This window comes from Lissotriton helveticus, chromosome 4_1 (genome assembly GCF_964261635.1).
Source record: "Lissotriton helveticus chromosome 4_1, aLisHel1.1, whole genome shotgun sequence".
In the NCBI taxonomy this organism is placed as follows: domain Eukaryota; kingdom Metazoa; phylum Chordata; class Amphibia; order Caudata; family Salamandridae; genus Lissotriton; species Lissotriton helveticus.
Window position 1 is genome coordinate 1821999394 of NC_136063.1, and position 13910 is coordinate 1822013303.

The window sequence follows — 13910 nt, forward strand, 5'->3', positions numbered from 1 at the left end:
AAAAATCTGGTTAAAGTATTGCTTGTATGGAAGACCAGGTTAGTTGACCGGAATTGTGACAAGAGAATGCCTCTATTGGATAGGTCCCTCCCCTGTACAAAGGCCCAAAATGGCTCTTAATAGCTAGCCTACTTCCTTTTGATTTGAGCTCTGGATTGCCATAAATCCTGCCATCTGATTTTGGTGAGTGTATTAGCAACATGCCTAAATCATGGTAGAGATGTGTAGTATTGTCTCCATGATGCAGTGCTAAGCAAACACAAGGAGATGATGGACAGAGTGCTGAAACTTTTCAGACACTCTTCCCCCCCCCACATCACAGATTTGAGTCAAATCCATCATCGTTCTTTAGCTCACTTTGCGACCCAAGTTCAGACCCAGCTATAGGCAAAACAGTATTGACCTTTGTACCTCATTGGAACAGTACAGCCCGAACTGCCAAGCCAGGTCTTCACTGGAACAGAAGGAAGCATCCTGGGAACGGTTTCGGGGGTAACACCCTTCATCAGCCAGGCTAGCTTGAATCCAGTGGTCGTGCAGTGATCTCAGTTTTTTCGGAGAGTTCAGAATTGAATAAGAGGTGTGCCCAGTACAAAACAGGTTGGAGTGCGATGTGGTCCTCAATTTTTAGCAATTCCAAGTTTACCCTTAGTGCTGTTTAGGAGTTTTCAGGCCCAGGTGAAAGAGACATTGCAGGAGAGTATTCTCTGTGGTTCGTAGAGTTATAAAGTTTTTATGGCCCATTATCTCTGCTTTTTTTTGAGCTTGCGGTTTTGGCATTGTTTTATAAGCAGTGATAGCTGGTCAAACTAATCTGTCACTATATTTGTTTGAGAAGTGTCGTACAGCTCCAGCAAATTGACTGAGTGTGACATTATTTTTAGCTAGTTCCTCGTCCAAGGTGAAGTTTATGTCGAAACTTATTCCCTGTTCCCAGAAAGTCATAGGAATGACTCTCAATCACAGTGCTGTCAATTTTAAAGAATGATTTTGATTTTGGCCTTCAATTGATTATTATGAATATGGTTTATTGGATGTTGATCATTAGTTTTTTGCATTCACAGAAAGTCCCATAGAAGCAATGCATGACAATTTCTGTGCATGGCAGTAATACTGCATTTCTATGAATAGCGAATTGGTATTTGGTCCACTCCCTTTGGGAACATCTACGTCAAGAGCAGATGGCATTTTGCGCACATCATTTAAAAATGGTTTAAATAGCACAGACACTAAACCGCAACCTTGTCTGTCTAGTTCATTGCCCAAAGGCCATTGTATATTCTCCTCTAGGCCATATTTTACCGTGGATGTGTAATTTGTTCAGAATTTTGAGCAGGTTGTCTGGTAAGCCAAATTCCTTCATGTTTTCCATAGAGTTGGTCTGTTGACACAATCAAAAGTAGTTTTTGGGTCAATAAAGACCATGAATAATGAAGAGTTTTTCAAAGTAACATTTTTGCAACAAATGAGATGCAACCACATGACTTGGTCAGGGTGCTTTGCTCCTTTCCGTAGTCTGATTGTAAAGGCGTGATGATCTTCCCTTGGCCATCCGTGTTTACTGCTGCGAGAGTAGTAACCAGCCAAATTATTTGCCCTCACCATCTAATAAGGAGATTAGGTATTAGTTAGTAGAGTTGTTTTTTTGTTCTTTGTTATGGATGGATGGGTACAATGAAGGTAGTTCTCCATGAAGCTGGTTCTTGCTTGTGGAGCCAGATGGAGTTGAAAGCAGGTGTTAGGGCAGGGGACCACTGGGCATGATTGCTCTGGTACATGTCTGTGATTACTTTGTCAGTTACGGGTGCCTTCAGATGTTTTTGACTTTAAATGGGATCATAGACCTCCTCATTAAATTCTTGCTGTCCTGAGTCAGAAGACTTGGTCAAGTTTGTTAGCAGACAAGGGATTTTAGCAGATGGATTAAACTGGAATGGATCCCATAAATCCAGCTGTTGTGGATCAAGATTAGGAGATGACTGATATAAAGTAGTAAATTGCTGGATCCAGGTCTCGGCTGCTACGTTTGAGCCTAGATTTTTGGGATGGCCATCACAACTCCTTTGTACTAGATCACAGCATTTTTTGGGTCCTTTTGACTAATGGAGGCCTGAAGGACTCCCCATGCCTTATAATTGGTATTTTCTTTAATTATTTAAATGCTTGTAGTTCTTTTATAAGTGTGAATGGCACTTTTCCTCATCTGCACTGGCATATCTTTTCTTGATTGCAGTTGCAAGGACTCTTTTGAGCTTGTAGCATTCATTGTTGACCCATGAGAGGTGGAAGAACGTAGATGCATTATAGCAGCTGTTGCTTCTGTCCTGCCATAGGTTGGCTGTTGCATCCAAAAGGATCTCAAAATTGCATTTCATATATCCCCTTGTGAAGTGCGTTAGGAGGGACGAAAAGTGGTGCCCTGATTGTGCTGATGGATTAGAGGGTTTCCAGGGCTTAAATGGCTGTAGTACATTCTTTCTGTTCAGTTTTTGAGTGGCGTTACAGAGCAGGAGACAGCTTCTGATTGAAAGACGGATCTGGCTCGCTAGCAGAAAAGATAGTAGCAGTAAACGAGGGTTGTGATCGCTTTCCAATCCGTGAACCAACAACATGTCAGTGACCAAGTGCTAGGCCTCTGTGTTTAACATTATGTAATTGATTATGCTTTGATGATTGTCTTATCTGAAAGTGATTTTGTGCCGATGAGTCTTATGGGGTGCGACTATTTAGAGGGCGTAAGGCTGTTGAAATTAGTAAAGTACTCCGCAATTCCCCTTTCTTGTTTGCAACGCACTAAGGGTAGTTAGGAGGTGGAATGCCCCATGCAAGGTCTTCTTCAATTGCACTCTGTTCTAGTAGCATCGGGTGTAATTTGTGTTTAGAGTACCAGAGATAAAGATAGTGTTATTAACTGGGAGGTCTTATTCAGGCTCCTAGATCAGTGGTTCTTAACCTGTGGTCTGGGGACCCACAGAGGTCTGCAGAGCCTACTTAGAGGCCCATGATTGCATGGGAAATAAAATTATATTAACAGATTAATAAAGTGTATTTAAATAAAGAATCTTAATGTAAAAACTGTTAAAATTAAGTGTTTATCCTCAGATCGATTCATTGGAGCAGTGCAAGTCCATCATCAGTGAGATTCGTTGGAGCAGTGCAAGTACATAACACAAGACTGGCCTCAATTAAATCTAGAAAACTCCAACCTTCCCATTACAATTTTGTTTTTTTTAATGTTTGTTCGAGAATTAAATAAAATATTCCATCAATTGTGTATTTGTTTTATAAATGCTTTTATGTGTATTGTTTTACTGTTCAAATGATTGAAAATCCTTAGTAATGCCTCACAGTAGTTTTTTTTTGTTTGTTTTATATTGCGCGAACTAGACCCAAGACATCTGGTATCAAAGCGCTTTACATGAGCACCAGTTTAGTTACAAATGGCCACATTCATTTTTGTTAGTCACTGGGAAATTAAGTGATTTGCCCAGAATTACAGGATGTTGAGCGCCGTTGCCCAGACTCTAACCTGGTTCCCCAGTTTCGAGGTCGACCACTCTAATCGTAAGGCTATCTCCTCTCCTCTATTAAGTGGGGGTCCACAGAAGTAAAAAGGTTAACAACCACTACCCTACAGTCCCTGGGAACTTGGCAATTTGCTGCTTCTTCATTGTGTATATTACCAATAAGCAACTCGAGGGTGCTGAGGATGGGTAAAATTTCCTTCCCAGTACCTGGCGGGTGGTATATGTTAAATATGCCCAGGACCCAGTTGGTCTTTTTTAATTTCAGATGTTTGATGCTGTCACTTGTTGTGGAAAGGGTTATCTCTGTGTTGACTGAACATCCAAATGGAAACCCCTGTGGTGAGGCCTTCTTTCGGTCTCTCTTGTCTGTGTTAGTGCTGGAGTTACTGTGAAGCTGTCTAGGTCAATGTACTCCAATACCAATGTTTCCTGGAAACAGCAAATGTCTTGCTTCTTTATAAATGTAGCCCAGGCATTCTCCTCAAGCTTTTTTCCAAGGCCTGCAATGCTCCAACTCAAAATTCTAACAGTTTTTATTCCTGCCCCCCAACCTCCCACCGTATGCCTTGGAGGTGTGACTGATTCCTATAGGTATCGACTAATAGACCTATGGGCAGTGACGTAGTCAGCCAGGCCAACTTTTTGAAGATGTAATCTGGCTGCTTGCTTGGAGTAAATAGAATCTGATTTTAGAGAGCTTATGTTTTTGGGGGAAGCCCTTTTAAGGGCCAGTTGAAAGTGCAGTGGTTGATTACCAGATTTTTAATGCATTTGCTCCAGTAGAATGGAATGCTCATGGCTGGAATACGACACAGAGATGCCCCAAAATTCCAGTTCTTTTGTATAACCCAGGGTGTGATAGAAAAGTTGTGTTCGAGGCATGTGGGCTGCTGAATTCATATCTTGTGCATAGATTGCCGCCTAGTGTTGGGTCCGGATGATTGCACTTTGTTTTCCTGGAAGAGTCTTCGAAGTATCACGAGATAGGCGACTCCTCCCCTGGACTACAGTGCGCATGGGCATCTTCTCCATCCTCAGATTGTTGTTTTCCGCCATTGGGTTTGGATGTTATTCCTTTACTCCAATTTCAGAAACCGAAACTAACTACTTTTAAAGGCCAAAAGGCCTTCAACGGTATTGTTCTCGTTCGGTACTTCTTGACTCGACCAACCTCTCCATCTTGATCCGGTCGTCGACGCGGGCCGTTGGGCCTTTTCTACGCCACGTGGGTCTGCTGTCGATGGAAAGGAGCCCGTTCAAAAGGTGCCCACAATGCCACTTCAAATTCCCGCATACTGACAAGCACACAGTATGCAACAAGTACTTATCACCGGAGCACAACGAACAAAACTGGCAAGCGTGTGCCCAATTCCGTTCGAGAAGACCATCCGGATTCGATGGGCCGCTAGGCAAGAGATGCAGCGGTCGACACCGGAACCGGAGAACATCTTCGATGATGAACGCGACCTCCCAGAAGCGGCGGACTCGGACCTAGAGATCGTTACCATCGAGGACCCGTCGGACTCGGACGACGAGATCCCGCCGGGGAAAATCGTGAGTACACAGCCCCCAACGCCGCTTATCCCGAAACCGAAGGCCCCGTCGAAGCATCGCCTAAGGGCCTTAGCCGAGATCGAAAAACACCTTCAGAAGCCCCGCCCTCCTGCTCGGCTCAGAAGTCAAGTCGAAATCGAACCCTTCCAAAAGCCCAGGACCAAGTAAACTTCCCCCAAGAAGGTCGTCGAACCCAAAAGGGTTGTCGAACCACAGGTCGCCGACCCAGAAAAGGCCGTCGAGCCGAAAGGTCGTAGAACAAAAGAAGGTCGACCAGCCAAAGTGCGTCGAGCCGAAGAAAGGGGTTGAACCACAACAGGTCGTCCACCCCAAAAAGGTGATCGAACCAAAAATCGATCCAAAGAAAAGCCTCGACCCTAAACAGGTCATCGATCCGAAAACAGCACCCGATCCAAAAAAGAGTGCAACTAAACCAAAACCAGTCGAACCGAAAAGAGGCATCGACTCGACCAAAGACACTGACCCTAAAAAAGGCATCGAGCCCAAAAAGAGGATCGATCCGAAAAAGGTCGTCGACCCGAATAAAGTCGCCGAACCAAAAAAGACTGCCAAACCGAAAAAAGACGTCGAACCAAAAAAGGGTTACCGACCCCAAACCGACAGTCGAGCCGAAAAAGACTCCAGAACCAAAGGCCCTCGAGCCAAAAGGTCACAAGCAAGTCAGTAAGCCAAAAACATCGGCGCCAAGGACAGTGGAAGAAGAACTCTTCCACCCTGATCCAGAATCAGAGGAACAATCAAAACTGTACATAAATCCTGAAACCGGCAAACTAACCATCTATTACCGGAAAAAGAGACCATTGGACACAGACACTGCTTGCCCTGTACCACCAAAGAAAAAGGACTTCGGGGCATCTCCCTCTAGGCCTTTTACTCCTCCTCCTTTCTATCCTAATATGCCTTTTGTGCCCTACTCTCCTACATACTCAGAATACAATGATGAGGACAGAATGGGGGAAGATCCTCAGGAAGATTTTAATGACCCTGAGGATCCACAGCCTCAGGATGACACATGGGATGATCAAAACGATCCATATGACACACAACCCATCCCTGACACCACACCATACCCTACTAAGCCGTCGCCTACTGACAACACCATTATGTTTAACCAACTGCTAGATAGAGCAGCAAAATACCACAAGGCCAACATGCACACTGACCCAATAGAAGAAGATTTTCTATTTGACACTTTTCTAACCTCAGAGAAAAATGTCAAGACACTTCCTATGCTAAAAGGGGTACTAAAACACACTCGCGACAACACAGGACCTGTTCCCTTTGGTGCAACAATTATGCCTAGTCAAACCCTCCTATATTCATTTCAGGATTGGGCAATAGCCAGTATTTCAAGCTATTTACTTTTCTAGACTAGGTTCACCCTTTTCCAATTATTCGTTAAAAAGAGAGAGAGTGCACTGTTCCCCCATATATCGCAATAGATTTTTCAATAGATTTCACCCCACCCTGCTAACTAGCTAGAGTGAGAAGAAAGCAGGAGGAAAGGCTGGAACACTAGAAAAGTGCGGAAACGAGTGGTGTCGCCTCACGGGAGTAACACCATGGAGGCTCTGCAGGAAGGTACTCGCCTGCCGCCTAGGTTCTCATCATTAGCGTACACCACTCGTACAGAAAATGTGAAGTGTAAAAGAAAAAGAAGTGGTGAGGGTGCTAGGGCAACAGTTCCTGCGTGTGCACCAAGATTGGTACACTGCAAGGCTGAACCCAACAGAGTTAGAGGGGGTGACACTGATAATGCCACCCCACATAGGAGAAAGTTAAAAGGTAAAGAATGAGTTATAACTCGCTGGCCCTCTTGACTTTATTCTTGGCTGCGAGTTTACTCGTATTTAAGACGCCGACATGTTTTGTTGCCAACTAGAGAAAACTTACGGCAACTTCTTCAGGGCTTGGGTCTGTCGCTTCGCCCTGCAACAACAACAAACGTTAAGGGAGGGTCACAGGGGATTTTAGAGACCCCACACTGATACATCCCCAATCAATATTAAACAACAATGAGTATCAGAGGGTCTCGGGAGCCAAGACAGGAAATGCTATGTATAAATCTAGAGAGGACTGCCTTCACCTACATACCCATGATGTACATGTCAACCTCACAGTGAGCCTACTCAGTGATCATGTGAGGATTCCCATCAGTCACCACACGGAACCGCCCTTCATCATTTGGGTTCCTGTTGAGACCACTCCTGATGTTATCCGTTCTATTCTACACGGGTGGGTCTGATGACAAAGTACCCTCTCATGAGCGATTAGATTAACGTGATCTCTTTTCTCAGAGTGAGGTGATGTTACCAGGAGAAGGGGGACTGATATCGTAGTGCAAAAGTTTATAACAAAAAAATTCTAAATGTGTGTGAATTAAAATTGGATGAGGGGGTGCTAAATGTATCTTTATTCTTTCGCTACCCACTCTACCAATGTTAAAAGAAGTAGATAAGAATAATCCAATGATTCTTGGGTTATTTCATGTATATAGGGGTCAACATGTTTCTGCAATGTATGACAATAGTTGTCATTGCTTTCATCAGGACCATTATATAAACATGCTACTACGAATATGTGCTCTCAATCAAATGAAAAATGAGTGCTCAAATCAATAAATTAAAAATAATGGGTGTTTCAAACTCGATACTAGAGTCACCTGAATCCACTAGTTGTCTGTATCGATAGTTTCAACCTTCCAATGTGGATATTTCTAAAAATAATAATAATAATGAACATATGAAGTTGTTACATTAGAGTCATCTAGAAAAAACATAGCATTACCGTACTTGTATAGTTATACTAGGTCACTATCATATGATCCTAGTAGAAAATATTAATTATTCTGGCACACTCTTCGTACATATTGTCACAGTGTACAGGTCTCAACTTTTGAACATGAATTGTCAAACTGACCAAAGGAGATAGACATCTTACCCCAATTGGAGGATGTATGGACTTCACCCCACCTGGCCACGGCTCAGGATGAAGGGGAAGCACCGCTCTGAAAGAAGGGCAAAAAACAGCAATGCTGAAAAAGCCACTTGATTCTAGTGTTAACGCAGACAGTCACCAACATATATCTGAAAACGCTGCCGTGTACCCCTTCACTATGTTCTGAATGGCTCAAAACCATGTTTGTATTTAGACTGTTGTGAGGGTACAGCCGATGTAACATGCGATATTCATTTAGTCTGCACCCATTCACTGGTGTTCCGTGTCACCTGCTGTGGAAGGCATACCTATACCTCCATTTTGGCAGTGTCTGTATCCCTTGTTATGCCGAGACAACGCCCGGTTCCAGCTTAACTCGCGAGACTGACGGGGGCAGCTCGCTGAAAAACTATCCATAACAAGGGATACAGACACTGCCAAAATGGAGGTATAGGTATGCACACTCTTCTATAAGACTACATATTGCTGCTATTGCAGCATACCTCCAGAATAGACAACATCTGTCTCTGTTTCGGGTACCACCAATCAAAGCTTTTATGGAAGGTCTTAAAAGGATAATCCCACCAAAGCACCCACCTTCACCAGTCTGGAACTTAAATATAGTACTTACCAGACTTATGGGACCTCCTTTCGAACCACTCCACTCATGTGAATTACAATTTCTAACACGGAAGGTGGCATTTCTAATTGCCATTACCTCCCTCAGGCGAGTGAGTGAGCTACAGGCACTAACCATCCAAGAACCTTTTATGCAAATACATGCTAATAAGGTAGTACTTCAGACTAACCCTAAGTTCATGCCAAAAGTCATATCCACTTTCCATATCAACCAATCCATAGAATTGCCAGTCAACTGTTTGTTGCTTTTTCACCACAACATAAAGGTAATCCCATCTCAAAGTCAGGAATAGCCAGTTGGATAGTTACGTGCATCCAAATATGTTATGAAAAAGCTAAACGCACTCTAACTGTTCCCCCAAAAGCACACTCTACGCGTAAAATGGGGGCATCCATGGCTTTCCTAGGGAATATTCCCCTTGAAGACATATGTAGAGCAGCTACGTGGTCTACCATACACACTGTCACTGAACACTATTGTGTAGACGTGCAGTCAAAGCAGCAAGCTGCGGTAGGCCAGGCTGTCCTTAAAACTCTTTTTCAGACTTCTGCAGCAGGTACAGGTAACCACCGCTAGAGGAGATACTGCTATACAGTCTATGCACAAGATATGAATTCAGCAGCCCACATGCCTCGAACAGAATATGCTCCTTACCAGTATGCATCTGTTCTTGGCATGTAGGGCTGCTGACATTCATATCGCCCACCCTCCTCCCCGGTGCCTGTTGCAGCTGCAGGATTCTCTTTTGCATGGCCATCTCTTACTTACTATACTCCATCTTTGCCACAATGGCGAAAACAATCTGAGGATGGAGAAGATGCCCATGCACACTGTAGTCCAGGGGAGGAGTCACCTATCTTGTGATACTTCGAAGACTCTTCCAGGACAACAAAGTGCAATCATCCGGACCCAACACTATGCACAAGATATGAATGTCCGCAACCCTACATGCCAAGAACAGATGCATACTGGTAAGTAGCATATTCCTTATTAAGTCTGTATTGATTCTTCTCTGTTAAAAGTAGTTGACGGCACAAAGCGTACACATCGTAAGTTGTTTGAGGTTGTGTGGTGGATACGAGGAACAGATATGACTTTGCCTCTTTTTAAGGTCTCGTGTGCCTCTGGATTAATAGGTGGGAGTAAAAGGACAGTGTGTCTTCGGTCTTTGAGACCAGGACATGGTGCACAGGTTTAGAAGAAGAAATCTGAGAAAGACTTTCCATTATTGCTGCTGATGTGAGAGCCGGTTTTATTCCCTGGATGGCTTCTGCTTGGTTGAAAGAGGCATGCGAAAATTTGGCCCATGATTTTTCTCGTAATTGGGAGTGGTCGAGGCTTAGGCATAGTGGATGACCCACACTAATGCGATCAGGTTGTTGATTAAATGTTGCTTGTGTTGGATTAGGAGGCAACCACATGTAGACCTTATGAAAGCAGACAGAGTAGAGACGCTGTTAGCTACGGTACACTCATTTATGGAATATCGCTTGATGTCAGGGACTAAAACCTGCTGATTTTATCTTTGTTGTTCTTAACTCACTGTACTTGTTCCACTCACCTGTTGCATGCCTCGGCTCTGGTCCGACGTGGCGTGTGCCGTTTGTTCAGAGGGCCCTTTGGAGATTAGCATTACTTCCGGTGTGGTTAGCGCTCTAGCATACGCTCGCCCACCAGTACTTAGGGACCCCCTGATGCGCACGTTCCAGATTACCAGAGCAGATAGAACTAATAAAAGAGGTGGCGGGTTAGCCATCATTGCTAAAGATGGAGTATCTATAATAGCATCCTCATTAGGCACCTCACATGGTTGTGAACTGCTATAATTTCAGATACAACTTAGTCCTAATGACTCCTAGAATGGCTTACTAATATATTGTCCACCCAAAGCCCAGGTCTCCTTGGTGGATAAACGTACCCCTTTTCTGGAAGGTCGCATTAACTATGTGAACTACACTATTCTAGGTGATTTTAATCACCACCTTGAGAATGTCTTGGACCCTAAGAACGTTGAACTCCTTGATACTATGTCTGGCTTGGGGATGGAACAATTGGTCAAAGAGAGCACTCATATCGCAGAACACACTCTTGACGGCCTATTTACCTCCAACCCCAAGATCAAGATACAGGAGGTCCTATCAGTGGTGTGGTCAGACCATAGGGCCATTATATTTACGATCGAGGTCTCATCTCAATTCAAGACAGGGACCAATTTACCGGTGACACGCACCTACCGAGATTGGGCAAAAATTGATTCCGACCTCCTCCAAACCTCACTATTGATAAATAAGCCAAACCTGCAGGTCGAAACTAATCTGGCAGTGCAGAACATAACCTCCTGGATTACTAAGGCCACTAACATAGTAGCACCTTTAAAAACCACCTCCACAAGAAGGAAAAAACATTCTGAACCATGGTTCTCAGATAAACTGAGGAAACAAAAGCAGCTATGTAGGAGAACAGAAAAACAATGGAGGCAAAACTACAATAAGGATCTAAAAAAGAAGTATGCACAGGCATTAGCTACCTATAAAAAAGTAATTATGGAAGAAAAAAGTAATTACTACACTACTAACATTTTTGCATCAAAAAATTCAAGTAAAGAGCTTTTTGCCACCGTCAAAAGATTTGCCAAACTTCCGACCAAACCCAAATCAGATAACAACCCAGACTTTTGTAATGTGTTGGGCTAGGCCTTTGCCGACAAGGTGGAGCTAGTCTACAAAACTTTCTCTAATTTCCTTAACGAACCCCCTCCTACTAGGGAACAGATCACTAAAACCATAATAGGTACAAAATCTGGGGCTCCCTCTGATCCTTGCCCCCTGAAAATTTTTCATCTTTTTCCAGAGATTCTTAGTGAACTGTTCTCTGGGACTATACTCCACGGGAAGTTTCCTGAAGCATGGAGGATCGCATCTGTACTACCACTGCTGAAAAAACCACATCTAGACCCAGCTGACCCCAACAATTATCGGCCAGTCTCCAGAATTCCTTTTTGTTAAAAGGTTCTGGAGAAATTGCTTAACATCCAGCTCACTGCCTTTATCTCCTCCAATAATCTGCTTGACCACTCACAATTCGGGTTTAGAGAGGGCCACGGAACTGGAACTGCTTTAATCACTGTGAGTTTTGAGCTTAGGAAGTCATTGGACGAAGGCGGGAAGGCGCCTTGATACTCCGACATGGGCGCTCAAGAATCTGCCACGACTCTATATCTCACGGAGAGATCTTTTCGAGTCGAATTAGGCGAATCCAGCTCTCAAACTTACAATCTGCAATGCGGAGTTCCGCAGGGTTCGTCTTTGAGTCCTACGTTGTTTAATGTTTACGTGACCCCTCTGGCCACTCTGATTAGACAGTTCGGGTTCTCTGTAATATCTTATGCAGACGACACGCAGGTAGTCGGATCAGTAACTAATAATGAGGAGGAGATTGCCGACCGCTTTAACAACTGCCTGTCCCATGTTAATTCTTGGACGCAATCCAACTGTCTTAAACTTAACGGCAGTAAGATCGAAGTATTATTGTTAGGTGCCAATCCTTTGGCCTGGTCTTTGAAATGGTGGCCTTCAGAGCTGGGTGAGTGTCCAACACCCGTCTCAAAGCCAAAAAATCTTGGGATTACCTTTGACTATAGGCTGATCTTTGATAGTCAAATTAACTTACCTCCAGTTTCTGGGCCATCCTCAAAATGATTAGGAAGATTTGTTCCTTCGTTTCCCCGGAGGCTTTAAAAACATTGGTGACTTCCCTTGCCATCTCCAGGTTGGATTATGGCAATGCACTTTACTTTGGGATCCAAACTCAATTTTTGAAAAAGCTCCAACGTCTGCAGAATGCAGCAGCAAGATTGATTTTGGATATTCCCAAACACGAATCAGTCTCCCAGCAGCTAGGAGCATTGCACTGGCTACCGGTTAAGAAAATAATAATCTTTAGGTCGTTGTGCATTACGTTCAAAGCACTCCATGGAAAAGGCCCCTCGTACTTGACTTCGCGCATAAAATATTATGTGCCGTCTAGGAACGTTAGATCTGCACAACAAAAACTGTTTCAAATCCCTAGGTTCAAGCAGGCATGATGGGGAGGAAGGAGCTTCTTGCTGAGATCTGCCAAATCTTGAAATCTTCTTCCGCTAATAATTAAAACAGCCCAAATCTGAAAGCATTCAGGAAAGCAGTAAAAACATGGTTATTTCAAGCTGACCTCTAATTCCATTTGCATACTAGCCTCACACGCTCTCTGAGTCCTCAGCGCCAAGACGCCTCCTGGCATTCGTTGCGCTTTATAAATTTAATCATCAAATCAAAAAAGTGCTCCTGACCCGTCAGTGTCCATGGAATCCTTATTATTCTATCTGGCATTGAGATGAATGCTGGGTCATGGTAATCTCTCATGAATTGGTCAGGAGTTATAACTGGAAGGTATTCTAATTAGCCTTTGGTCTCGTTCGTAGGGATGCCTACATCTTTGGGGCATGGTACTCAAAAATGCGATCGTTATTAGGAACGATTGTATGCTTGGTTGAAGTATTGGTACTGTCTTTGCTCAAAGGTAGGTGATTTTGAGGTGACTAGAATTCTCTTTGGCCAGTTGATACACTTTCACAAGTTTGAATTGTGCAGGTTTGTCACACAGTAAGCCAAAATTGGTGTTAATAATGGCCTTGTTTTTATTAATTGCCAATTGTGCCTGGTTGTCTTTACTTAGTAGCAAAATAAAGAGGGGACTGGGAGCAGATGAAGGTCCAGTGCCCGTGCTCGAAAAAAAACTATAATCAAACATGACCTAGGGGGGTCACTGTTCCTAATGGAGAGGAGTGAAACAATCAGAGGAGACAGTCATCAAGACTGTTTCTTGTTGCCCTCGCACATTGTAAGGAAGTGATTTTCTATTGCAGTAACCCCCCCACTATTTTGCCTGATAACTGATGCACTTTTCCTTGGTGTGCCCTTGGTCCCTGCCAATCTGGTATCCAGGACCTCTGTTCCTTCCGTAAAAACTGTACTAAAGCCTAAACCCAATTGGCATCTCTGGCCACATGTCAGCCCCTGGTAAATGGTACCCTAGGTACCCAGGGCATTGTGACCAGAGAAGACCCCTAAGGGCTACAGCACTTATTGTGCCACCCTTAGGGGCCCTGTAGCCTGACACCCACACACTGCCTTTGCAGGCTGAGTGTCCTGGTGCAGAACTAAACAAAGAGTCGACATGGCACACATCCCTGT

At 43.9% G+C, this 13910-nt stretch overlaps 2 protein-coding genes across 5 annotated transcripts in view; both read left to right on the top strand.

Moving 5' to 3' along the window:
* The window catches only part of LOC144826855 (uncharacterized), a 29508-nt gene extending 17824 nt beyond the window's left edge, over positions 1–11684 (top strand). The window contains exon 2 of the mRNA XM_078685324.1: positions 11530–11684. Within this exon, the coding sequence (XP_078541450.1) occupies positions 11530–11684 (155 nt within the window). The remainder of the gene's footprint in view (positions 1–11529) is intronic.
* BCORL1 (BCL6 corepressor like 1) overlaps positions 1–13910 on the top strand; it is a 916214-nt gene that overhangs the window by 801991 nt on the left and 100313 nt on the right. The gene's annotated exons all lie outside the window — the stretch shown is intronic.